This window comes from Harpia harpyja, chromosome W (genome assembly GCF_026419915.1).
Source record: "Harpia harpyja isolate bHarHar1 chromosome W, bHarHar1 primary haplotype, whole genome shotgun sequence".
NCBI lineage: Eukaryota > Metazoa > Chordata > Aves > Accipitriformes > Accipitridae > Harpia > Harpia harpyja.
This window is the reverse complement of record NC_068968.1, coordinates 17,698,097-17,725,972: the sequence shown is the minus strand read 5'-3', so window position 1 is coordinate 17,725,972 and position 27,876 is coordinate 17,698,097. Positions and strand designations below refer to the sequence as shown.

Below are 27,876 nucleotides of genomic sequence, written 5' to 3'. Positions count from 1 at the left end.
TCACCCTGGCCTACATCACAGGTGGGTAGGGAAGGTCTGCCTATAAGCTGCAGGTGCTGCAGGCCTTCATGGCCGCCTCTCCCACTAAATGAAGGAGCATCTAATTACCCCTTTCAATTCAGCAGTAAACCGATCTATTTCTGAGGAAACACCCACTTTTCTTTCTCCAGACTGGGCAGTTTTTGCATTCCTCTGCAAGGAATGGGTTTATTGCCCAGAGCTGCTGAGCAGATCCACACGTGGCCGGCCGTGAGGGTTTTCCTCCTGCAGCCCTGCGGGGTTTTGCTGCTCTCCATGGAAGCGCCCCTCCCCCGGTACTGTTCACCCCCGCTGCCCCCTCACCTCTGCGACATCCCTCCCCACCGGTGCACGCTCCGCTGTAGCGCTGCTCCGCCCTTTGTTTTATTCTAGAGAAAGGAAAATAAGGCACGAGTTGGAGAAAAGGAAACCCCCTACCTGATCCCCACACACCACAGCTAACCAAAACCCACCTCCTCCCCGCTGCATTCTGCCAGCTCACCCGCGCTATAGTGGAGGGTAGTGCGAGGGACTCACCCACCCCCCCTAGCGGACAGCTACCGCATCACCACGGCACGCCAGCACCGCCCCCCTCTCAGCGTAGCTTGAGCGGCGGCGTAGTCCCACCCCCCGCTCTGCTCCGAGTGGCTAACAGCGCTCAGGCGTGTTTCTCATTGGGCCTGGCGGTGGCCGGGATATGATTGGTAGGTTCCGTTGCGCCCAGGTGTAGGGCTGGTGGTGGAGGCTAGTCGCTGTGGGAACTGGTTTGTTATGGAGCAGCTGGACGGAGGGTGGAAGGTGGTGGGTGCTTCCGCGTGAGGGTGGCTTCGGCGGGAGAGAGCCGGTGGCGTCCTGGGAAGGTAGCCCGCGCCCTTGGGTCCTTCCTCGCCGATATGTTCTCTGGGGTGGTGGTGGTGGTGGTGGTGGTGGTGGTGGTGGTGGTGGTGGTGGTGGTGGTGGTGGTGGTGGTGGTGGTGGTGCTGCTGCTGCTGCTGCTGCTGCTGCTGCTGCTGCTGCTGCTGCTGCTGCTGCTGCTGCTGCTGCTGCTGTCGCCTCCTCCTCTCCGTCTCCGGGCAAGTGGTGGAGGCCAGCCACTCTGTCGCAGCGGTCGTGTGGGAAGCGGCTCTGAGGGAGCTGGGAAGGGGGTTTTGGGGACCCTGGGGTGGTATGGGGAGGTTGCCCAGAGGTGGGGGGCGGGTGGTTGTTGGACTAGGGGTGGAAAAGAGGGGGGCGATCTGAAGGGAGGCATCGGGGGATAATCCTGGGGGAGTAGGCGGCTTTGGGGTGGGAGGCAAATATAGTGTGGTCTTGAAGGAGGAGATTTGTAGGTCGGGGGGGCCTTTGGGCAGGCTGAGGGTGGTTGTGGTGGAAGAGCAAGTTCAGGGTTTCGTCGGTGTCTGATACTAAATCAAACGACTGTGGCAAGGACGTGTTTTGTCTTTCCGTTCAGGCTCTGAATTTGCTCCCTTGCCAGTAGGGTGGAGGTAGCACGGGGGCGTGTGTGTCTGTGAGCGTGGGGCTCCGCAGAGGACCTGAGGGGATGGGGGGGGGGTGCTAATGGTTCTTTGCTTAGGCTGTGCTTAAAAGCAGAAGTTGATACAAGTGTACGGTTTGTTATGTTGTGAGGGGAAAGCGTTTTCCTGCAAATGGTACGGATAGCGCACTGCTAGGATCTGGCTTCTTGCTCAACATCTTTCCTTAAGGGGTACTGTGCAGTCCAGGGAAGTCCTATAGAAGGCAGCTGGATGTTGGTGCACCACAACCAGTGGTTTGTTTGAGTATAGCTGTAGAAAAATGTATATACTTATTTGAGAAGCAGAAGGTAAAAACATCCAGAATTCTTTTCTTTTGCAGAGTTATCAAGTGCAGCCTGTGCTTTGTCAGGACCTCGTTCAGAGTCTCCGTGTTGTCCCATCTGCCTGATCTGAGAAAAAGTTGGGGATGCTCTGTTTGGGCTGTGTGTTTCTAATAAGCTTTTGTTTGTGACTGAAAAAGGCAGGTGTGTATCCTTCAGGAAACAGAGGTACAGACTAAATGGATCTAAAGACAGCAGTGTTCAATGCAGCTCGTGATGGCAAGCTGCGGCTCCTTTCCAAGTTACTGGCAAGCAAAACCAGAGAAGAGGTGGCCTTACTAATGTCAGAAAAAACCAATGGTGCCACACCACTTTTGATGGCAGCCCGTTATGGGCACGTTGACTTGGTGGAATACTTGTTGGACTATTGCTCTGCTTCTATAGAAATTGGTGGTTCGGTTAATTTTGATGGTGAGACCATTGAGGGAGCTCCGCCATTATGGGCAGCATCAGCTGCTGGCCACTTGAAGGTGGTTCAGTGTCTGTTAGATCATGGTGCATCTGTTAACAACACAACTCTAACAAATTCAACTCCGCTTAGAGCTGCCTGTTTTGATGGTCACCTGGAAATAGTAAAATATCTTGTGGAGCACAAAGCAGACTTGGAAGTATCAAACCGTCATGGGCATACATGCTTGATGATCTCTTGTTACAAAGGCCACAAAGAAATTGCTCAGTATTTACTTGAAAAAGGAGCTGATGTTAACAGAAAAAGTGTTAAAGGTAAGTTCAATGTTTCATTTTTCCTTGTAGTAAATAGGGGTGAAGTTACTCATGTTCTTTAGGAGACTGACATCCAAAAATATTCCTCTAGTCTCATAATGTGAATGTTTTTTCCAGTAAGAGATGAAGTGTATTTAGCTATGTTTTTACAAGTTTTTTCAGCATACTCATTTAATACTGGCTATAAAATGTAATTCTAAATTGATACATTTTAATCTAAAGACTTTGCATTTATGCATGTGCAAAAAGCTAATTGACTTTTGCCGAGAACTCCTATTTGTAGCAGGTTTGTGTAGTAATAAATATATGAGCGTATATTGTGTAAAAATTTAGGATGTTTTTTGTACTGTTTCTTAACAAACCAAACATGCTGTACATAAAATTTGCCTGTGCCACTAAGACTAGAATAGGGAAAGATGCATAAAGGAGAAGATTATTCATTTCCAATGTAGAAAAGAATTCACTTTGCTCTCTACTCCTCCTCTCCCTCAAATTCTTGAATATTTTTGGACCTTTTTTCAATGTTGGTAAACAAAAATGTATTTTAGAATTAAGGAAATGAAGCTTCATGTGACTGTGATCACAACAGAAAGATTTCCAGTGGTGCACAGATCACAAAGAACATCTGTTTGCCTCTGTTTACAGTTATCCTGACACGTTGTTCAAAGTGAAGACTTATGTCCTTTTTGCTGTGGTCATATTTATGTGGACCTCTTATTCTAATTGCTGGCTTTTGTTACATCTCAAACTTGTATGTGATTATGATATTGGCCTAAAAAGCATATTGATTATTGCAGGTTATAGTTAACTTTTTAGCTTGTTGAGCCAGGATTGTGTCTCAGCAGCTTATTTTTTTAATATATGTTTATTAATAATAAATCTGCTAATAAATCTTTCTGTAGCATAATACTTCAGTTGCCCTTTTCTGGCTAATTAAAATTTTAACAGTATAATATACTTTAAGTATATTTTGACAGAAAAACCTGTAGTACTTGGCTTACTGCACAATATTGTTAAATGCCAAATATGAGAGTAATCTCTTTGAAAAAGCTGTTCAGTTAAATATGCGTTTTTTCTGCAAGTCATGGAGTTATGTGGGTTTAATATAAAGCAAGCTAAACTAAAAATTTGTCATAGAAGTGGGCAGAGCAAAATAAATCTTTATTTGTAAGAATTTAAGGTTGCCTATGAATCATGGACTTGTGATAGGATAAAAACGTCATGTTTCTAGACTGGGTTCTTGGAATAACAAGCTAAATATAAAAATATATATTATCTTTAGTTTAAAACTCATCCCTTTATATGGTAGGTATGAACAGAGCAGAGCTGCTAAATATCTGATGTAACAGGAAAAAAATAAATCTGTGGATCTCTTATTCCTCATTTTTGTGTCAGTGGAGTAGGCTTTAATTTACTCATCCTTATTATTCACTTTACTAGTGCATTATTTTTATTTATTGTTTAAATGACTGAATGGCAGCTGTGCACTCCTGAGGATTTTCTCACTGCTCTTGGGGTTTTTTTTTATTATCTTATTTCCTTCTTCTCTCTGCTTCCTTCAGTTTCTGTGACTTACAACTGAGGCACATGAGCAAAACTTCCTAAGGTATTAACTGATCCTTATTTTTTGAATAATAATAAAAAAAAGTTGCATATGTTTTAGCTCATAAAAATTCATTTTATCTCTTGGACTACAGTGTGTACAAATGCATGTGTATACATATATCTATTGGTCAAGTATGCGCTGCCTTTTTGTGTTTGGAAACAAATGCTCCTCTCTGATATGACGTGAGCATACTTTTTTGGCATCGTGAGGCGGTCTGGTCTCTGAAGTTACTAAATAAGCAGTGACAAGCTAAAGGAAGAGAGAAAGAAAGTGCTATAAACCCTGAAAGTCATCTGTGGAAAGGCAGAACTGACCAAAACTGGTAGCCTTAAATATTACAACAGTATGGGTGTTGCAATGGCTGAGGCTCAACAACTAACCTTCTGAACTTTGTTTTGCAAGAATGCTCACTAGCTATTAATTTCAAAATGAATGTTTCCAATAGGTTTCATTCTACATTGTCATATTCCGCCTCAAAGTCTCTGTCTATTGCTTTCAGTTTCTACTCTTCCCTGTTGTCTAACAACTCTTGACAGAGAGTAGGGGTGCTTGTGGTAGGGAGATGAAGAGAACTTAGTGCTCTGCTCAAATAGTTAAAGTTGTTGCTATACTTGTATCTAAACTAGACCCCTTTCTGGGCCATTCATGGAAAAGCCTACTGCCCTGTGAAAGATGCAAAAGCTTTAGCTACTGTTGTTGCATTTTAAAATATAAAGCTTCTTATAAGAACAAAACTAATGTAATTTTACTATGTTTTGAAAAATGCTGTTATGGGAGATTACTAGAGGTTCTCTTCCAGCTATTCTTGAAACCAGGGAAAGAGTGAGAGGGTAAAATTACTCAAACTATCCCTTAGGCTTTTCCAGTAGACTTTCTTATTGTAAGATAGGACTTCATTCACATTTAAAAAATGGGGGGAATTCTAGAGCTGGGAAAAGTGTGAAAATATGTTTTCAGGTGTTGACCGTTCCAGGGAAAAATCCAAATACTTGGAGATGACAAAATGGGTAAGTTCAGAGAGATCTAAAAGCCAGGATGACAGTTGAGGCAGGGGTATAAAAGAGTAGTTTAAAAACATGCAGTCAAGTCCTGCTTCTAAAATACAGACATAATCCAGCAACTGTGTTTTGGACTACTAAAATTCAGAATGCAGATGTTTTGGAAGGAGAGTTGTGGAAGTGCAAAAGTACAGCTAGAATATGATTTCTGAGTCTGATTCAGGTAGGATACTATGCTGATGTAAAGTATAGGTCTAGCACCATCTAACAGGCGATGATGGTGAAGAAGGAGGTAACAAGATGTTTGGGGTTAGACAAGTGCTATACTGCAGAAGATGGTCAATAGTTTTGAATTTAAAATACGAGCATTTAGTTGTCTTTGTTCTTGCCACTGTTTTACAGATCTGACTTTTACATTTTCCCCAAACTTTTATGAAGAACATATGAGCCACAGAAATGGAAACAAAGGATTTTCTTAATACTTTGTCATGTGAACAGTGCAAGTGAGGAAAAAACCCCAGTGATAAACAGGTGTTTTGGGTTTGTGTGGTGGGGTTTTGGTAGCAGGGGAGGGGGCTGCAGGGATGGCTCCTGTGAGAAGCTGCTAGAAGCTCCCCTGGCTCCAAGTCGGACCCACTCTGGCCAAGACCGAGCCCATCAGCGACGGTGGTAATGCCTCTGGGATAACATATTTAAGAAGGGGAACCTACAGTGGTGGAGGGGATTGGAATGTGAGAGTGTCGTGGTTTAACCCCAGCCAGCAACTAAACACCACGCAGCCGCTCACTCACTCCCCCCCACCCAGTGGGATGGGGGAGAAAATCGGGAAAAGAAGCAAAACCCGTGGGTTGAGATAAGAACGGTTTAATAGAACAGAAAAGAAGAAACTAATAATGATAATGATAACACCAATAAAATGACAACAGCAATAATGAAAGGATTGGAATGTACAAATGATGCGCAGTGCAATTGCTCACCACCCGCCGACCGACACCCAGCCAGTCCCCGAGCGGCGAATCCCTGCCCCCCCACTTCCCCGTTCCTATACTGGATGGGACGTCACATGGTATGGAATACACCATTGGCCAGTTTGGGTCAGGTGCCCTGGCTGTGTCCTGTGCCAACTTCTTGTGCCCCTCCAGCTTTCTCACTGGCTGGGCATGAGAAGCTGAAAAATCCTTGACATTAGTCTAAACACTACTGAGCAACAACTGAAAACATCAGTGTTATCAACATTCTTCGCTCTGAACTCAAAACATAGCACTGTACCAGCTACTAGGAAGACAGTTAACTCTATCCCAGCTGAAACCAGGACAGAGAGGAACACCTATGCAGATTTGAAGGTCAGTGAAGAAGGAGGGGGAGGAGGTACGCTGGAGGAGGTGATGCCCCTGCAGCCCGTGGTGAGATGGCAGGCTGTCCCCCTTGCAGCCCATGGAGGTGAGCGGTGGAGTAGATGCCCACCTGCAGCCTGTGGAGGACCCCATGCCGGAGCAGGTGGATGCCCCCGAAGATGGCTGTGACTCCATGGGAAAGCCCCCACTGGAGCAGCTTGTGCCAGAAGATCGGCCTGCAGAAAGGACCCATGCCAGAGAAGTTCGTGAAGGACTGTCTCCCGTGGGAAGGACCCCATGCTGGAGCAGGGGAAGAGCAAGGAGTCCTCCCCCTGAGGAGGAAGGAGCAGCAGAGACAAGGTGTGATGAACTGACCACAACCCCCATTCCCATCCCCCTGTGCCGCTGGGGGGGGAGGAGGTAGAGAAAACCAGGAGTGGAGTTGAGCTGGGAAGGATGGAGGGGTGGGGGGGAAGGTGTTTTAAGATTTGGGTTTTACTTCTCAGTATCCTTGTTTTGATTTGATTGTAGTAAATTAAATTGATTTTTTTCCCCAAGTTGAGCCTGTCTTTTGCCCATGACCATAAGTGGTCAGTGATCCCTCCCTGTCCTTGTCTCGACCCACGAGCTTTTCTTTATATTTTCTCCTCCCCATCCCACTGGGGCTGGGGTGGGGGAGGAGTGAGCGAGTGGCTTTGTGGTGCTTTGTTACTGGCTGGGCTTAAACCATGACAACAGGATAAGAAAATTCTTTTTTTTTTTTTTTTTCTTCTTTTAGAATTGTGGAAAATAGCAAAGATACCTGTGGAATTAAAGACTTTTTTAGAAAAGCAGACAGTAGTTAAAGCAATGCTTCCAATGTGAGTTAATTCGGTATTGTCATCCTAATTCAGAGGCTTTTCCAGTAGATTACTCCTGGTTTGAGAAGCTGCAGGTTAAAACTAACAGGGCTTGATATATTTCACTGGTATAAAACAGAGGTCTCTAACAGCAAATTAGTTTTTTCTTGGTTTGGTTGTGTGTTTTTTTAATTTAAATAAAAATTTCTCTTAAAATAAAGAATAGTATGGATAATACTGTAGTAGCAGAAACCTGAGTTTTTTTCATGAGGAGGAAGAACCCTAGAACTAAACTCTGAATGAGGTACAGACCATCTATTCATGTGCTTGGATCAGGAGGAACATTCTGTGTTTTGGCTGCATGCAGTTTTCTATTCTGCTGCATTGTGAAGCCTGCCAATGATCTGTAGTTAAAGGTTAGTGCTCCCTTACAGTGTTAATAGACTTCTGGAGTCTTGATCAGTGTTTTGCTGATGTGTTTCTGTGCAGTCGTCTTTTGGCTAGTCAGTGTTTGTGTGGTGTGGGAGGGTGGCGGAGATGCTTGCTCTTGTAATTCAAGTGATAGCAGTCTTTGCTGGGCCTCGAAATTACGGATTTGGGCTTTGTTGGTGATCTACCTGAGGCTGTGGTTGTTGGAATTGGATTTTCTATTTAAAATTAATTTAATTTCCACAACAGAGATATTTTGCGTGCAAACCATTTTAAAGAGATGTTACACCTCTAGTCTAACGCCAGACATAATACTTGGATCTTGCACTTTGAGAAATCACAATGCGTGTTTTGATACTTTGCATTATGCTTTATCCCTTCTCCATCAGACCTGCTCTAATAATGGAGGTTCATTCTCCTTCTTTCTGCAATTAAGAAGTTAAACTATAGATAAAGTACACAAGCTCTGATAGCCAGGATGGTGTGTACGTAATGGTGCAGGGAATAAGGACTCTTTTTGCCAAAAATAATTACTTGAAAGGCAGGGTTTTTGTTTTGTTTTGTTTTTTTTCCCCCTCTCTGAATGTGGCTTGTAACTCCATTGCTGAGTTGCTTGGAATGTGGTCTCTTTCTCATTGAGGTGATATTCCTGGGTTTCACTGGTGGTCTTTACTACCTCTGTCTCCCTTCAGTTGTTAACAGACGCATCTGCTAGCCAAAAGACTGATTTTTCCCTTCCCCCCCACCCCCAAGTATTAGAAAATTTGAGAACTGCTGGATTAGGCATTCATTTAGGTATCTCGAGATCTGCACAGGAACGTTGGGGTGGAAACCCTATTTTTTGTTGTCTATCATACTCCATATGACCATAAAAGTTAGAGGGAATCATGTATTTTGAAAATGCAAAATAATGCTATGATTTGAAATCTTGATGTTAAATACCATTAGCTATGGTGCAGTATTTGATTATAATGGCTTTGTAAAATAATGTGGAGGATGAGGCTTCTTCAGTTTACTTGCTCATTTTGGAAAGTTTAGAAGTATATAGACCTCAGTCTCTGAGTACCTTATCAAGGTTATACATATAGTAGTACTATATCAAGGACTAGCACTATTTCAGTGTTGTTATTTATGTGGGAAACTGAAAAGCATAATACTCGAACCTACTGGGGGTGGAATTTTTTTACAGACTTGGCAGACCCAGAAGTAGGGGGATTATGTGGATGCACACTCTTTGCTGTATGACCGGTGTGGTTTAGTTGTGGTAGGTTGACCCTGGCTGGATGCCAGGTGCCCACCAAAGCCACTCTATCACTCCCCCCCCCCTCAGCTGGACAGGGGAGAGAAAATATAACAAAATAACAAAAGGCTTGTGGGTCAAGATAAGGACAGGGAGAGATCACTCACTAATTGCCATCATGGGCAAAATGGACTCGACTTGGGGAAAATTAACTTAATTTACCAATCAACCAGAGTAGGGTAATGAGAAATAAATCCAAATCTTAAAACGCTTTCCTCCCACCCTTCCCTTCTTCCCAGGCACAACTCCACTCCTGGATTCTCTACCTCCTCCCCCCCAGCAGCGCAGGGGGATGGGGAATGGGGGTTGCGGTCAATTCGTTGTCTCTGCCGCTCCTTAGTCCTCAGGGGGAGGACTCCTCACACTCTTCCCCTGCTCCAGCATGGGGTCCCTCCTATGGGAGACAGCCCTCCATGAACTTCTCCAGCGTGAGTCTTTCCCACGGGCTGCAGTTCTTCACGAACTGCTCCAGCATGGGTCCCTTCCACAGCATGCAGTCCTTCAGGAGCACACTGCTCCAGCATGGGTCCCCCACGGGGTCACAAGTCCTGCCAGAAAACCTGCTCCAACGTGGGCTCCTTTCTCTACTGGTCCACAGGTCCTGCCAGGAGCCTGCTCCAGCGTGGGCTTCCCACGGGGTTACAGCCTCCTTCAGGAACCCACCTGCTCCAGCGTGGGGTCCTCCACAGGCTGCAGGTGGATATCTGCTCCACCGTGGACCTCCATGGGCTGCAGGGGGACAGCCTGCCTCACCATGGTCTTCCCCACGGGCTGCAGGGGAATCTCTGCTCTGGTGCCTGGAGCATCTCCTCCCCCTCCTTCTTCACTGACCTTGGTGTCTTCAGGGTTATTTCTCTCACATGTTCTCACTCCTCTCTCTGGCTGCAGTTTCTGTTCCACAGCAACTTTTTTTTCCTTCTTAAATATGTTATCACAGAGGCACTACCACTATTGCTGACTGGCTTGGCCTTGGCCAGCTGCGGGTCTGTCTTGGAACCAGCTGGCATTGGCTCTGTTGGACATGTGAGAAGCTGCTAGAAGCTTCCCCTAGAAGCCACCCCTCTAGCCCCCTTGCCGCTACCAGAACCTTGCCATGCAAACCCAATACATTAGTATATGTGAAAAAATTAATCTTCCCTTGCAGTAAACATCAAGGAATCTGACAGATTTGTTCTCTTTTGAGTTTGTCTTGTCTGTTTGCCAAGATTCATTTTGGAAAAAACAAGGAAAAAAATTCCAAACACACTTTTTTCCTTTGTGAATAAAGGCTGTGTTCTCAAAGTGTTCTGTGTCTGTCTGGTTTTGTGGGTTGTGTGGTTTTTTTGTTTTTGTTTTTCTTTTTTGGATGATATTACACTATGTTCTGCGCTGCAATTTGTAGATATTTTGTGTGTGCTGCTATGTGAAACTGAACTTCAGTACCAATGTCTATAAATAAAATAACAAAAGAAGGTGCAGTTTAAAGGAATAAATTATTGAATTTCAGATGCCAAAAGTAGTTCCTGTTGAAATTAAATGATTCACGTAATCTTATACATTATTGCCACTTTGTATTATTAATCTTGGTAATACGAATTATCATTAAGGAGTTTTGTGACCAAGGGAACAATTATTCCATTACAGAACATGGAACAACTTGTTGAGGTTAATGGTTATTTGCAATTTTTACTTAATTTATTTTTAAAAGGAAGGCATAACTTTAATTTTCCTTCGTCATGTTTATTAAATGTAGAGATGTAAAACAGTTTTCTTTTGCACTGCCTATATTTGTATGTATGTATCAATAAATTTTTTTTAAAGATCAGTAAAGCTGCTAGAGGACTTATTTACTTCAAGTGCTCTGCTTAAAAAAAAAAAAATTCAGTGTTTTATGAACAGCTTCATTTTATGAAGGTGATTAATTTCTTCTGTGAGGCTGCAAAAATATATACATGTGGTTTATTTTAAACATATAAAAAAATATTTAATTTGAAGGCTTGACCAGTGTGTAAAGTTCAGCAGCTGAGTGTGTATTTTCAGGAAGAGATCTTTGGTATGATATCACACTGCTATCATATTTTAAAAAATCAAATTTCAAATTTAAAAAGTTTTGCTATCCAGAAATTTGATTAAGCATTTTGCAAATTTTAGGAAGTAGATGTAGCTAATAGTGGTTGCAAATCAAGCCAAATCACTTTGTGTCACTGCTTTACTTTCTTTTCCATGTTACAAGCTACCAGCCTATTTTGAGAATAATTTCTTTCTGACTTAGAAAGACACAACCTCATTAGACACACCTCCCTAGATGAGCTGCCTTTTTTTTGTTTGTTTGTTTTTGTAAGACTGGATAGTTAGGGAATTAGTTCTGTGATGTTTATACTACCTCTGTTAAAGTAGGACTATAATGAAAGAATGAAACTATGACATTGGTTTAATGTATTTTTTTTTCCGAATGTGTATTTGAGATTTGGATTATTCCATTTTGCTCTTGTTTTTAATTAGAGAACATTATTAGGTAGTGCAAATAGTAGAGTTTTATATAGATAGAAAACAGTATTAACAATGCAATATATTGCAATATAACAGTACCTTCTCTAGCAGAGATGTGTTATGATTAGTATATTTCCAGTCCAATTTTGTTCTTGTGCAAGAATGAGAAGTTTCTCATGTTCTAATATTGGCTAGTTTTTACATGTGATCAAATTTCAGCAGATCACTTAAGAATTAGAAATGAGTTAAGAAAATTTTAATGAAGTCTGCTTTGAAATAATCATCTTTAAGTTAAAGAATTCTTTAAAAGTTTGACCAACATCTCTGTATATGTTTCTCTTAGCTGCTTATCAAAGAGAATGACTTTCAAAGGGTGTTTGCTTCTTTTCAGCCTTTTTCCTCTTTAATACAGCAGTAGATATAATGTTGATTTTAATTTCTTACTGAAGAAATAATTTGTTACAAAAATTGGATTGACTTAACTGCAGAATTGCATAGATAGTGTTCAGGCACTGTTTATTCTTGTCACTATAGACAATATAGTATTTTTGAAGTGGGTAATAGTTGATTTGCCATCCTTATATTTGAACAGTTGAATTTATGGGTAATGTGGAACATAGTTCTTGAGTTGGATATCAAGGCTAACTGCCATGTCCTCTTAAATTCTTCCTCAAATTTAACACTTGATAATTGCGAGGTAGATGACTGGAATTCTTGTTATTTCTTAAGGTTGGGTTTTATGTGTGTGTGTGTTTTGTTGGGTGGGGGGATTTTTTTGTTTAAGTTGGCAGTTCTATATCCATCTATCTGCCCGTGTCCACTTTTAGTTTATGGAAGCTTATATTATAATATTTCCTTCCTGCTGCTGTTCCATCCAGTCAAACTGAAGTGAGGTGCAGCCACTAAAAATTAGTGGTGATCGCTTTCCTTTTAGTTTGTGCATTGCTTGAAATAATTGTGGTCTCTAAGGCCTACTACAATATAAGTAGCTAAAAAATTACCCTACTTCTGATATGCTGTTAATAACCATAGTTTGAGTAAATAACTATAATACTAATAAAAAAGCAAATCTTTTAATGAAGGCGATCCAGGTGGAGAGAGAGTACTGAAAATCCTTGGTGGTTTAGGAATATTTCCATGTCTTCTGCATAGCTGCATTGTAAACTAATAACATATAAACTGCTGGTTTGTACCTGAATTTATGCAGACAATGGCTAAGCTTAATTTGTGTGAATTTTTGCACTATCAGTGTGTTATAGCATACACATCTGGTAACTGATAAAAGAGTGTAAAGGGCAACATTATGTGGTGATGGATCTACAGCGTGTAATATGAATAGCTGCTATTGATCCTGTTGTCAAAGCTAGCAAGATGTATATCAATAGTTGTGAAGCAATTGTAAGAACTTTCGTGTCACTAGTGCATTTTGATTTATTTGTCTTTAATATGCTTTTATGTTATGACTCTCTTAATATCTTAAATATTGACTTGAAGGTAGAAAATAAAGGATTGTGAATGATAACATGTAAAGATAAAATAGTTGTGACCTAAGGATGACTCTAGTATTTTAACAAGTACAGTATGGTCTGTAATAAAACATTTTTGAGAGTTTTTAATTTTTTTTAAATTAAGTAACACCTCAAATATAACTGAAACTATGTACACTAATATTTTGAAATTTAAATGTTAAAGTTAAATTTGCCCAGCTAATGCAAGATTCTGACATACATTGCTGCAAACACTTGTAGTTCTGAATCTTTTTCATCCCAGGCCATGTCTAGATTGGTATTGGAGTTGGCACCCTCTAAAAGACCTTTCTAGTGTTTCAGAGCTCTGCTGTGAGTGAGGTAGTATGGACTTGAACTAAACTGGCTACACTAACTGGTGGCTCAGCCTACACCCAGATGAATCTGGTTTTGGCTTCATCACTGAGTGTTCCATAAGTGCAGATGGCCTGAGGAGCCAGTCAGTATTTGCTTCTGGTTTGACAGCTATACTTAAGTTTTAACTAGACTTTCTCCAGCATAGCAAGGTGACTTTTATAACGTGTCTGTGTATTGGCAAGCTGGTTTTGTGTATTTGTCTGCTTTTGATCCCTTTCTATCTTAGGAATTTAAAGGCCTCATGCTTGTCAATTTGGTGGTATGAAGAGTTTTCCGTAATAAAGAAAGAAGGAGTTATAGTTAATAAACTACAGTTGACAAACCAAACTTTTAATCCACCTAGATTTGGAAAAATATCTGTTCCTGTAACTGGAAATTTTGTTGGTCTCTGTAGAAACTGTAGCGTGACCAGACCAGTTTATAGGTGAAGGTTCTGGTCACTGACTTAACGCTCCATTAGTGACAAAGATTGCCTAGGGTATTTGAGACTGAAAATCATTTCCTATTAAGACCTGGTTTTAATTTCATGAGTCTTGATCTAACAGATGATTTTGGGTGCTACTTTGTGTGGGGTGTCTTCCTCAACTTACTTTTTTTGTAAGTGATAGTAAAATAGTTGGTCACTATTCAGAAATGTATTGGAAAAAGAACATTTGGCAAGTGTCTTGGTTTTGGCTGGGACAGAGTTAATTTTCTTTCTAGTAGCTGGTATAGTGTTATGTCTTGGATTCAGTATGAGAAGAATGTTGATAACACCGATGTTTTCAGTTGTTGCCAAGTAGTGTTTAGTCTAAAGTCAAGGATTTTTCAGCTTCTCATGCCCAGCCAGCAAGAAGGCTGGGGGTGCACAAGAAGTTGGGAGGGGACACAGCCAGGGCAGCTGACCCAAAGTGGCCAACAGGGTATTCCATACCATGTGATGTCATGTCTAGTATATAAACTGGGGGGAGTGGGGATGGGGGCGGATCGCTGCTCAGGAACTAACTGGGCATCAGTTAGCGAGTGGTGAGCAATTGTATTGTGCATCACTTGTTTTTTATATTCCAATCCTTTTATTATTATTTTTGTCATTTTACTATTGTTATTATCATTATTAGTTTCTTCCTTTCTGTTCTATTAAACTGTTCTTATCTCAACCCACGAGTTTTACCTTTTTCCTTCTGATTTTCTCCCCCATCCCACTGGGTGGGGGGAGTGAGTGAGTGACTGCATGGTGCTTAGTTGCTGGTTGGGGTTAAACCATGACAGCAAGTTAAGCTCACTGTATGTTAATAAAAAATCTAATGTTTTGTGGGTTGGATTTTTTTTTTTAATGTTTGAAACTTGCACTTAAAAAATTGTTTGAGGGGACAAAATGTGACCACAGTTTCTGTTCTACTGTAATTGTAAAAACCTGTTAACCTTTAGTCATAATCTTTTGAAAATAGCTTTTTGCACCCCTTTGGTATGAATTTGATTAGTGTGGTAGCTAAATTCTTATTATCCAGTGTGCTTAGATTGAGACTCGGTTTGTCTTGAATAACTACTGTTCCTCCTTACTACTGTCTTTCTGGTTACTGGAATTGAGAGCGATAAGCAAGTTTTGAAATGTGCTGTCAATTCTTCCTCTGATGGTCCACAAGCAAGTTTAAGGAAGAAGCAGCAGATTAATTTACATGTAAAGTTTCAGGAAGAGAAAGTGAAGAGAGGATTGTTGGAATATTAGCAGGGGAAAAGAGGCAAAATGTTCTGTGCCCATTAGAACACTTTCATCTAAATAGACCTTGAGTTTATACATCCTTCTGCTGTATACTAAAACTCGTAAAACTCTTGGATACGCTTGTTCTCATCCTAGTGGTTTATCTACAGAAGATAAAAGTAAGCTACTACTTGATAATCTAACTCAAGATAGGATAAGAGGTTTGCATTGTGGGTCTAAAGCATCTGGTTCTGCTGGTGACAAGTAGGTATTGAATTTATAGGACAGTCGTCATGGTTTCACCAGATATTTCTGAATTTTGTTTTGTTTTTTTTATCAAACTTTGACTTCATATCCCCTTACCAAGTTTCTCATTAAAAAGGAAATAAGAATGCTGTGAAGTCAAAAGCTAGAAGATACCAAGATTATTTGTATAAACTTAATTCAGATTCTTATAATTGGAATGAGAACAAGGAACAAAATTTCTATTTCTGAAATGTATTTAACAAATATGAGTCTTTTTTTTGTTTTTCTTGTAGATAGATATATACATGTACCAACTTCAAATATTTTTGCATTTGAATTTAACCTATTTAAGACAGCATGAACAATACATTCTGGGCAGAAAGAATTTGTTAATGGAAAGCCTTTATCTCCATCTTATTTTCAGTTTATTTTGATGTAGCATTCAGCTTTTACGACAAATCTCAGGCATGCTTTAGGGACTGATTTGAGTTTTACTGACTAAACACTCTTTATATTAGAGTGAACTGCACATTCTAGATATCAGAGCTGGGGGGGGGGGCACATTAAGAAAATGTATGAAGGTAAATCTAAACCGTTGAGATCAGGAGGCTGTATACCTACAAAAATGCACTTTTCCCAAACATCAGCTGAAGATTTCAAGACTACTGCTTTGTTTCCCTACTTACTTCAGTTCTGTTATAAATCTAGAAATACAACAGCAAAGCCCACTGCAAATCAGTGTCTTGTTGGCATAGAAAAAAGCCTGCCAAAAATGCAAATGAGGAAGTTTTAGGAAACTTTCTCTCTGAACTTTTAAAAAGCCAAATCAGATGACTATGAATGTACGGAATCCTTGGAAAAGGAGGTCTCATTTGAGAATGTGGAAACTTGCTGATGGTGTAACAGATTAATTCAAAGAAACTAACACAATAGTTTGATTAACTATTAAGTAGGTATTCTTTATTGGCAGCGCTGGATGCACGGGGGATCGCTCCACCTATCGTGCACACCGTCGGGCCTAATTGTGCAGGTTAAGTACATGTTCTACATACATATTCACTAGATTTCCAAGAAATGTTATACATATTCTTTAGTTTTCCGGGAAACTATTAGCATATGCAAATGTCCTTTATGCAGGCACATTGAAGGTCTCTGGTGGTCTTCGGGAGTCCTCTGGTGGTCATCCATAGTCTTCATCACTTGTCTGCTACTTGACCCTCCTTAGGTGATTCTGCGCAGTATGGTCCTTTACATGTTTTGATACATCAATGCTTGTTAGTGCTCTTACTATCTAAGTTTTCATTAGTGATGTAAAACCATATGGCTAGTTTAAGCTAAATTATCTGCAAGGACGAGAACAAAGGCAGGAGTTGTTATCTTTTCCAGCCCTATCTATTCAAGCAAGGCCTCTGCTTGTGCCTTCTCAACAAGATCGTAAATTCATCAAACATTTAATTAAGTTTTGTGATTGCTCATGGCTTCTTCTTGCTCATCACTCCCAAGTACCAGTCTCTGACAGGCTTAATCCTTGACAAACACCAGTCCTTGGTATGTAAAGTTACAGAGAGACAATCATTAAGCAATAAGCAGTTTGTTCTCTATATCAAGATACTGATCATCTGATGGCCAGTAAACCAGAATTTGCAAGACTAGTGGTGTAAGACATTTTAATTGGGGGGTGGGATTCTTACATGGGTGTGCTGTTAATTATTTTCATGTTAATGTAGTGGGAGACTGAAAAGTTGGTATGCCTGAATCTGTAGTATATATGAAAAAGAAGCTAGGTTTAAATTGTGTAGTTTTAAAAGCAATCAACCAGAGGCTTTATTATGTTGGGGGGGGGGAGTTATTGGTCGTCCATCTTCCTGTCTCCCCCAATGAAGTACTCATATATGTTCTTAAGCAAAACTTTCTTCTACTTGAAGCATAGTAGTTAAGTATTTAACTGCGGCGTCCAATGTTTTCATTTTAATTTGCTGCAAATATGTTTTTCAGTCAGGTGGCACTAGTGCTTGCTGGAAACTTCACCATGTAGTGCGAGCGTTACCTGAATGCCTTTAGTGTGACATTGCACATTCTCTTAATGAGAAATAATCTTAATGTAAATGATAAGACTTAAGACAAATGGCTGCATGTTGTGTGTTGAAGGCATTATGGATTTTGTGGGTGTGTTTTTTTGGGTGGCTTTTTTTTTTTCTTTTGGGAATCCTGAGCAGAGGGGTTAATGTGGGACTTCAGGATAAAGACCTAAAAGTACTAAGAATAGTTTGTCTGTGTGTATACATAGGCTTGACAAAATAAGCAGGTCCCTCAGAATATTCTGGAAGTCTCCAAGGCCCCAGCTGAGATGAAGGGCCTGTTGCGATGAGTTGTATTTGCCTTTGTGTATGATTATTACCTTGGAACGCTTTAATCAAAGGCTTTGGATGAAAGAGAGAGGAAGAGGTACAGTGTAGAGGTGAACGAGGCCAATGTTGAGTTAGCACAGCTTTAATTTTTATACAGATCTTGGTTTGTTTTTTTTTATCATGGATGGAGATAGGGAGGAAAGAAATTTGACAAGGGAAGAAGGGAAAATATAACCGCTTAAGATGGCAAGCTTAGGTTTCTGTTTTATACTTGAAAGCAGATACAAAATTGCTCATGTAGTAGAGAATTCTGGTTTAAGTTTTGAATAATGAGACATAAGTGTCCTTAAAATCTGTTTAATTCTTTTGGGTAATAATGTCAAGCATTTTGATTTGTATAACTGTCTGGTAGCTTTGATGTTTTAATCAGGTCTTGAATGTTTTAACTTGTTGTTTAAGCTTTTCATAGTCTATAGATGTCAAAACAGATTTTATTTTTATTTTTTTTAACTATTAGTGTGGTGATATTTGGACTATAATTTATGATTTATGTAATTGTTTTTCTTCTTTTGCTAGGAAATACTGCATTACATGACTGTGCAGAATCTGGAAGTTTAGAGATCATGAAGATGCTTCTCAAGTATTGTGCTAAGATGGAAAAGGATGGCTATGGAATGACTCCCCTTCTGTCAGCCAGTGTGACAGGCCACACAAATATTGTGGACTTTCTGACCCAACATGAACAGACCAGTAAGATAGAATGTATAAATGCTCTGGAACTTCTAGGAGCAACATTTGTGGACAAAAAGAGAGATCTGCTTGGTGCTTTGAAATACTGGAAGCAAGCTATGGAAATGAGATACAGTGATAGGACTAGTATCCTGAACAAACCTGTGTCACAAACACTAATTATGGCCTATGATTATGCTAAAGAGGTAAACAGCTCAGAAGAGCTAGAAAATCTTATTGCAGATCCTGATGAGATGAGAATGCAAGCACTATTAATTAGAGAACGTATTCTTGGTCCTTCTCACCCAGATACATCCTACTATATTAGATATAGAGGTGCTGTCTGTGCAGACTCTGGAAACTTTAAGCGATGCATCAACTTATGGAAATATGCTTTGGACATGCAGCAGAGCAATCTAGATCCGCTGAGCCCTATGACAGCCAGCAGTTTACTATCATTTGCTGAACTCTTCTCCTTCATGCTGCAGGACAGGGCAAAAGGCCTGCTAGGCACTACTGTTACATTTGATGATCTCATGGGTATACTGTGCAAAAGTGTTCTTGAAATAGAGCGGGCCATGAAACAAATCCAGTGCCCTCCTGATCCAATACAGCTGAACAAAGCCCTTTCAATCATTTTGCATTTAATTTGCTTGATGGAAAAAGTACCTTGCAGCTCAGAACAGGAGCATTTTAAGAAACAGACTATTTACAAGTTTCTTAAGCTTCAGCCTAGAGGGAAGAATAACTTCAGTCCGCTTCACCTTGCTGTTGACAAGAATACTACATGTGTGGGTCGCTACCCAATTTGTAAATTCCCCTCTCTACAAGTTACTGCTATCCTGGTGGAATGTGGTGCTAATATAAATGTCAGAGACTCTGATAACAATAGTCCTTTACATATTGCTGCACTGAACAACCATCCAGGCATAATGAATTTTCTTATCAAGTCAGGTTCACACTTTGATGCCACAAACTCGCATAAACAAACTGCTAGTGATTTGCTGGATGAAAAGAAAATAGCAAAAAACTTAATCCAGCCTATAAATCATACTACGTTGCAGTGTCTTGCTGCTCGTGTTATAGTGAATCATAACATATGCTATGCAGGGCACATTCCTGAAAAACTAGAGAAATTTGTTTTGCTCCATAGATAATAGTGTGCAGTCCCAGAGTGCTGCTGTTGAAGCATGACTTGGTGACAATGTTTTTTTATTGAGCACTATTGTGATATACCAGTATTCCCTTAGTTTGCTCTATCTTGCTCTCATTGGCTAAAATGTTGTTAGCATCGCATCTGCAGAGTTGGTTAACCAATATTTGAATATGTCATATTATTATATTTTGTGGATTATTTAAAAATGCAGTGCTGTATTTAGACTCTTAAAATTGTTTGCCAAAGGCTTGTCTATCCTGGTCTTATTTGCCTGTTGGGTGTTTAGGACTGAGTTGAATATTTTCCACTGATGTCTTTTTACTACAACTGTGTGGATTTTATATGGTTGGAGGGTCATCTTTCTTTGGTTTTGCTTGAGTATTTCTACTCCTATTCTTTTTCTATGGACTTGTTAAACTGTGCGAGTTGTATAGACTTGTTAACATTTGCAACTACCATAAGTGCTTTTTATCTTCTCTATGCACTGACTTAAATGTGACTGTTGTGTGTGAACATATTTCTATGCAGCAGTTGGCCAATTTCAACTTAAATGCCCATTTTGATTTGCAGTTTTGTTTGGAGCTCTTTTTGAGAATGCTGCCTTCATAGCATGACAAATTTTGGAGCTACATATCACCTTTCTGAACTGGGGTTTAACTTTTTTATTCTAGCTGTAACTGAGGGTTGCTTTCCTCTTGATCCTTTGGAAATCTGTGCTAAATTTGGGAGAAGAAAATCTCTCTTGTTCTCATGGTAATCTACTTGAATTTTTAATCTGATAATCGTTCTCACATCATGCAGTTGGGGGAAGAGTCCTCATCATATACAACTGACAGCTTTCCTTTTGCACTAATGTCTTGCTTGTGTTGGTTACGTGACTAGATGTAAAGTTTGTTTAAAGTTGAACCTCAAACTCAATGATACACTCTAATGAGAAATAGATGAAATGCATGCTATAGTTTCAATTTACAAATCAACTTCTTTAGCTACAAAAGAAACTAAAGCATGTTGGTGGTGCGATGCTTATCAGTCCAGAAATATAGGCATCATCAATATCATTATAACATAGTAAATGGCTGTATGCCAGAGTAATAGAAATTCTATAGCAGTGTCTTCTCTTCTTTGTTTTAAATATCTTTATAAATGCATGTTTTTTCCATCTCTCTTATCTGTCAGCTGTACTTAAAGAAAAAGCAGTTCTGTTGTGTATATATAGCTTCTAATTAAACGTAACTATTTTTATAATATTTGCATAATAGCTTAACTTTTACAACAGAAAGGGCTCTTTTGACTTGATAAGAAATCTATAAAAGAATTTAATAAAGGAGAGTGAGATTCAGGTATTTAATATAATTCAACACTTTACTGTTGATTAATAGTAGAATTTATTATGGCATATTAGCCCTGCAGATGTCTAAGTGAAATTAATTTGTGTTGAGTAGAATATAGTTTAGTATTCTAGCATATTAGATATTGTTGACTTGATGTTTCATTTCAGTGATGGGCAGTAAATGTGTTTCTTGCCAAGTTGATTTAGGCTTTTGTTGGTGATAGAGATATTTAAAAGCCAAATTAAGTCAAGGAAAAAAATTATTTAGGAGGGGTTTTTTAAATTTGATGTTGGAGTATTTTTCTTCTGTGAACTAAGGTGATGAAGAATGTCTTGAGAGTATAAAAGAGTGTATATATTAAAAAAAAAAAATAATCCTTACTTTTTGGCTGTTTCAGGTTTTCTCTTAGTGTACAGCGTGGAGCCAACAAGCTTAGCCATTCTTGGGGAAAATATTGGGATGCTTTTAAACAAAGAGATATTGAAAGTAGTGCTGTTTGTATACTGCCACTTTCAAACTCTTATTTTGAAATAACTTTCACCTGTTTATCCCATGGCATACCTATATTGTATGAAAATCTGAGCATAAGGAAATCCTATTTGTTTCTCTTGCAAATGTGCAGCAGTAAACTTCTATTACGTTGGCTGATTTTTTTTTTTCTGATTTGTAATGATTAAACTACATGCCACCCAAGTTGTCAGTTGTGAGAACAAGTAGTTTGATTTTGTATTTCTTATTTTTTATATGCTTCTCTACTACTCTGTAAGTTCGTGTACTCAAATCATACCACGCTAGAAACGGTCCACATTATACTTCAAGCCATAAAAAGCATTATACTTCAAGTAATAAAAAAGTCATCTTTCTATAGGTCACAGAGAAAGGGATTTTTAGATTACTGTTTTATACTCTGGAATCTGTACTGCTCTTTAGTGTTTGCGATTTGAATTTGTCTTTATAACTGTATAATATCCTGTTTAAAGTTAGTTACTTAGAGATTATTAGTCCAGAAATAGAACTAAAAAATTATGGTAGTGTGTGCTGCTATTGTTAGCAAAGTTTTGAATGGAAAACACCCCAGAATAGAAAGCATATCACTATCTAATATGTGTAAATCCAGTGAAAATTGCCAGGCCTTACAGGGCTTATTGTTAGCTACTTAGGTTTTGGGGTTTTCTATTTGTTTTTAATTTATGAAGTACTGATTTACTGTATGTAATTCTGTCTAAATATCTGCCAATACACATCAATCCTAAAGATTATCACCTACATTCAGAATTTAATTTTGCAAGGTCATGAGGCTATCTGCTGAATTCTTAACTGTGATGTCAGATATTCAAGCTTAGGTGACCAGATGGATAAGTTAATGCATTTAATTCCACTTTCTATTTAACCCTGTATGTGTATGTTACCCCCATTTAATTTTTGCTTCATTTTAAAAGAAATCGGTACAGAGCGTATGTTGGGTAATGTTACGGATTAGTTAAGGATTTGCTGATTGGGAAGGAGGGTAAGGACAGTAGGCCCTGTCTGAGATGTCTGTGCCACTATGGCCAGTGCTAATGGGTAGTAGCAGTTTTGCCCCCTCAGCCCCTAATTCAAACCAGGAATGTCTCCACTTAAGTATAGATACTAACTTTCTGGACTAGTTGTTTTTGTTTGTTTGGTTGGTTTTTTTGGTTGGTTGGTTTTTGTTTGTGTGGTGTGTTTTGGGTTTTTTTTTTTGTTGTTTTGTTTTAATTCTTAGTCTTATTACCCATTCAGAGATAGGAATAAGATTATTTTAGTGAAACATGTTGATACTAAATGCAGTAGTGTTGCTAGCTGAACACAAACTATAGTAAGGACAAGGAACTGAAGAGCATTCAGAACACAGAACTGTTATCCTTTTTTGTCATATTATTAACTCATTCTTTTTCTGTTCTTATCTTCCCATTTGTTTTTTTCTGATTAAAAGTGCTTTTTCAGAGCTGCCAACCCATAAACATATCGAGAACATTGAGGAAAAAATTGTATGCCCTGTGGGGGTGAAATAGATTTAAAAATTGATTAAATAATTTGCAGGTATGTACTTTTAAAGACAAGGATACTGATACCCCCTTGCTTGTTGAGACCTCTGAAGTTGGATTTTTTTTTTTTTTTTTTTTAATAAATACTCAAAGCACTCTTCTTTCTAATCTTCTTTGGCTTCCACTGAAAATATTTCAGCCAGGAAGATGAAAAGTATTGTGGTTTAAAAAAAAAAAAAGCTGTTCTTGCCAAATTCTAAAATTAGATTCCTATTTTTATATCACTTATGTCAGTAATGAGATTCCAGCTGTCTGTGGTGTCTCTGAGGTTCTGATTGTTAAGCACACGGTATAAAGGCACTTTTTAAAATGCAAGGCAACAGCATGGTTATTTTTTCCATGTATACTCTGCAACAGTCCTTAGATAGGAGGTATTTTTATATATTACCTAAATACCAAAAGTTCTCTTTTAATAACTGTTTTGAAACTGGTTGAAATTACTCATTCCGCTTTTATAAAACACTATCTTATAGAAGGAATGGAATGCCATAGCAAAATTCTTACTAAAGGGTTAAAAAAAGGATAAAAACCTTAATAGGAAAGACGATGTGCCACCTCAGTTTTGCATCAACTGCAAGTTAATAGTGTCAGGATATGACTACTCTGGAAATAGCTTCCTCATGCTTTGAATTAGAGTGGAATGCCTGCTATACTCTAAAATATTGACAAATACGAGTACAAAGACTTAACACTAAGTTCTGTGACTACAATGAAATGGTATTTAATGCTTCAAAGTAACTTTGAGGAATATGATGGAGACATACTAGACTTAAATATAGTTTGTTTTACATTGTTCAAATCTTTGCTTTGGGTGTGAAAGTAAATGTTGAACCCTCAGTGAGCAGAATGAAAAGTTATTGTTCATTTGGTTTTAACTAACTCTGTGTTCCATTCTATCACAAAGACTTCCTGTGCAGGGAAATTCCATGTAATTGAAATATTTCAATTATAAATTCAAAATACTGCATTTTCTTTTTTTAATTTAGCTTCAATGATAATGTAAAAAAAGGAATAAGAAATATATTTCTTTGCTCTTACTCTCTTTAGGCTCTAAATGCAGATTGCATTAAAAATATGTTTTGGATAACACCTGTCTGAGTCGATATATTTGTTTTCTTTAGGGTTACTGTAATACTGGTTGCTAAACCTCTTTTTCAGTTGAGTATGAATAGTTAAATGTGAATGCTGCAGCTTTAGACTTTGATCTTCTTGTTGTTAATTATTATACCTTAAATAGACTATCATGTTTCATTCTCTTACTATCAAATGATGGTCCAGCCAAACCTTTGAATTCTGGTGATGGGCAGTAGTAAGGAAAAGGCTTAAACTGGAGGATACAGGAGACACTTTCACAGTTTTTCTAGAAAATGCAGTTGATTATGCTATTAACTCCGTTAAAACATAGTAGTGTTTGTTTATAGCATAAACAAAAGTAACTAGCAAGATCTTGTAATAAATAAGCAACAGACAATTTTCCAAGGAAGTTGGACAAATTAAATTTTTTGTATAGCTTTTGAAGTCTCTTCCCTATTGCTTCCATAATTTAAAAAGAGAAAAAAAAATACTCCAAGGATGAGAGAATTATGGCAAGATCCTTATTAAAGAGGTCTTCAGAAGTCTTCCGTTCTAAACGTTACCATCAGAATTTTGAGATCTTTATAGTTATGCACAGTAGTCATACTTAAAAGGCAGTGTACACTTTATTTCAGAGTTTATTTAGATTTATTCTTAATTGGTAACAAACAGCATCAAGAAGATGAGGCACTGTGTGAGGATAATTGGTCCAGAGCTTTCACAGTAAGATAATTGTTACATAGATGACTTAATGAATCAAGTACAGATTCTCTTAATTAGGAAACAAAGAACTTGAATCACATCATTATTCATCTCTCTGCAGTTGCAGATGATGATAAATGTTCAGTCCAGAAGTGTCTGCTGGCTATCTAAACTATGCCTATGCAAAATCTGTCATCTCTGTCCATGCCTGGGATTAATTTTCTAACTCTCTCTGATTATCTTTGTGCAGAAGTGTTTCTCCAGCTGTGATGACTTGCCTTCACCCCCACTGAACTCAGCTGTCCACTCTGCCTCTTCCATCTGCCCTTGTGTTGCACTGCTAGTTGGAATCAGCTGCCAAACAAGTCAGCCCCTTTCTGCCAGTGATGTGCAGTTCTTTGTGAAAGTCTGGTGCAGAGGATGAGGAATGGTGGCTATTCAAACATACATAAAAACCTACGAGTTCAAATTTCCCCCCACCTCTGATGACCCTTTTCTAGCCATTCCATTGTTGTTTCACATTGTGTTCTCTGTCTCTTTACTGTTCCCAATTGCTCCCAGGTGTTTCCTGTTTCCTAATCTTCCTCTGCCACAGCTGTGGCTGACTCAAAGCCCATATTGAAATGGGAAGCACTTGGGAAGATTTGGCCCTTACCATGCCTTAAGCAGTTTGTGCTATTTCTAAATGGTATTAGGAAATAAGAGGATTAGAAGAAATGCAGGGTTCAGCTTGCTTGCCTATTATTCATCTGTCTGGTTCTTTAAACAAGGTAAGGATGCTTACATTGTTGCTTAGTCTCCTCGTTAGTGTGAAATTTAGGCTTTCCTATTCACTCTGCACAATGTATTTTGTCTTAGGTGAGGTTGTGGATGAGTACTATGCAATTGTTGGTGGTGTAAGCTGTTATAAGTCTAAGCAAATCTCATCATAGAATCAGTAACACTAGATTTCCTCCCATGCAGAAGGTACTTAAAAGCTTTGCATTTGTTTAAGCACCTTTTCATATGCTTTGGTTCTTTCAAATGTGCTGATTTTGCAGTTTGTGGCTTCTGAAAAATCTGCCTTTAATGTGTCACTTCCCCAGTGTCTTCCCAAGTTCCACTAGTTTATCCATCAGGTTGCTGTTTCATGCTGCTGCTAGAAGGCCCCTTCCTTCCCCTGTACATAGCAGCCATCACCCTCCTGCATGCTTTGATCTTTCCATCAGTGGTATCAATAAGGGCAGGGGGCAGTGAACGTGGTGAGCAAGCTATATAGAATGCAATAGGTGCTCCTGTTCTCCAGAAGTGAGCAGCAGTGTGTTGATCTAGGCAGCTGCCTGCTTTGAGTTGGGCTATGATCGGGAGCTAGGATGAGTACCAGTCTAGGTGTCTGAATGTACTGTTCTAATCATAAATGGTACAGAGACAAGCTGCTGGGGTGCTACTCTTTCTTAATAACTCCTTGAACCCTGCTCCATTTAGTCTTCAACAGTGTGATGTTTTTCTATGATGGCAGAAAATAGCCAGGAAGAAAAGTTCTCAGTGATGAAAGAAGGGCATGCTGCTACTGCAAAACCAGGATCACTTACAAGGCAATAGTAAATTTTATTTGGGGGGGTGATGGTGGTGGTGGCGAGATGTTAGAAGAATGCTCAGTGGGAAAATGAACTGTCCTTACTATATCGGTGGCAAAAAGCAGTGCAAGGCAACTACTATAGATAAAGCATCAATGTCTGTACTCACATATCATAAAGTCCCAGGTTGGAAAAGAAATCTGAAATAACACTTCAGTAATGTTAGCAAACTTCAACCCCAGGAAAAGAAACAAAAGTAGAGATGGTAGCTTTGTCTCTTCCTAGTAGTTAAGAACTTATGTATAGTCATTGAAGCATTCTCTGGCATGGTGCTAAAAATTTCTGTGATCTCCTCCTGTGCTTGATGTGAATTCACTGAAGTGTCTTCTATAAAAGGCCTCTCAGTACGAACTTTGTATCTTATAGACAGAGTTAATCTGCACTGTCCACTCTTCAGCAATCTACTCAGATAAAAGAGAACTCCTGAAGTGAGGAAATACTCCAGCAGGGACAGAAACAAACAAAAAATGTTCTAGGCATTGTGCAACAATTTCAGAAAAGTTGATGCTGAATAAATTCTTGTTCAAGAAAGTAACTTCAGAAACGGGGAAGGAATGCACATCCTTAACTTGGGAATTCTTTCTTGACAACTGAAACAACCCCTTTCCTTTATCTATAAAAAATTGAATGAAGACCTCAAGAAGAAAAGGTCAAGTGATATTGTTCACATCTTTCTTTATTATTATATGTTCTTTGAAAGATGGCTGATGATGCATCTTCCAATAAAGGATTTCTTAGCTCACAGTGAGAGGCAATTCAGTAATTGTTCAGATGGTTGAGTTCTGAGAATGTTGCTGTTACTATTCAAACTGAGGAAGTTAGCTGCTTTTGGATGGAGGTGGGTATTTTATTAATCAAGGATAGAAAAAAAACAACCAAACAAACAAAAAACTCCCACCAAACTTAAGAAACAAAAACCTTCCTATAATTTGTAGTCTTTGTCTCCTGCCCAAGCACTTAAACACTGCAGACTACTGAAAGGTATCCTCTTGGACTTAGCTAAAATTGAACACATGTTGGGTACCAAACAACAACTTAAGAAGCTTAAGCTATTCCAGTGCAGTTAACAAGGCAGAGCCCAGCAAGTGTGCCTGTATTAAATCAAAAGATGTGTGTATATAGTTCATTGCTGTTGTGGTTTAAGCCCAGCCAGCGGGATGGGGAGGAGAAAATATAACAAAAGGCTTGTGGGTCAACACAAAGGCAGGGAGGGATCACTCACCAATTCTGGTCACAGGCAAAACCAGACCCAACTTGGGGGGGGGGGGGGAACCCAAATCAATTTAATTTGTTACCAATCAAATCAGAGCAGGATAATGATCAGTAAAACGAAATCTTAAAACACCTTCCCCCACCCTTCCCTTCTTCCTGGGCTCAACTCCACTCCTGGTTTTCTCTACCTCCTCCCCCCAGCAGCACAGGGGGATGGGAATGGGGGTTGTGGTCAGTTCATCACACCTTGTCTCTGCTGCTCCT

The 27,876-nt window shown here is 39.3% G+C and overlaps 1 protein-coding gene across 2 annotated transcripts; it reads left to right on the top strand.

Annotated features, from left to right (window-relative positions):
* Positions 1-698: 698 nt before the first annotated feature.
* LOC128136229 (protein fem-1 homolog C-like) lies at positions 699-27,661 on the top strand. 2 transcript variants are annotated; one of them, XM_052775462.1, is made up of 3 exons: positions 699-722; positions 1,873-2,596; positions 18,303-27,661. In XM_052775462.1, exons 2-3 carry the CDS (start codon positions 2,053-2,055, stop codon positions 19,610-19,612), a joined length of 1,854 nt encoding a protein of 617 aa, XP_052631422.1. In that variant the 5' UTR covers positions 699-722; positions 1,873-2,052; the 3' UTR covers positions 19,613-27,661. The 2 variants fall into 2 exon arrangements, with proteins under 2 accessions (XP_052631422.1, XP_052631421.1); XM_052775461.1 differs by lacking the exon at positions 699-722 and adding an exon at positions 767-878.
* Positions 27,662-27,876: the final 215 nt, after the last annotated feature.

Coding starts and splice junctions, on each gene's coding strand:
- LOC128136229 (XM_052775462.1), top strand. CDS start 2,053: ATGGATCTAAAGACAGCAGTGTTCAATGCAGCTCGTGATGGCAAGCTG. Junction 2,597..18,302: donor TAACAGAAAAAGTGTTAAAG/GTAAGTTCAATG, acceptor TTCTTTTGCTAG/GAAATACTGCATTACATGAC.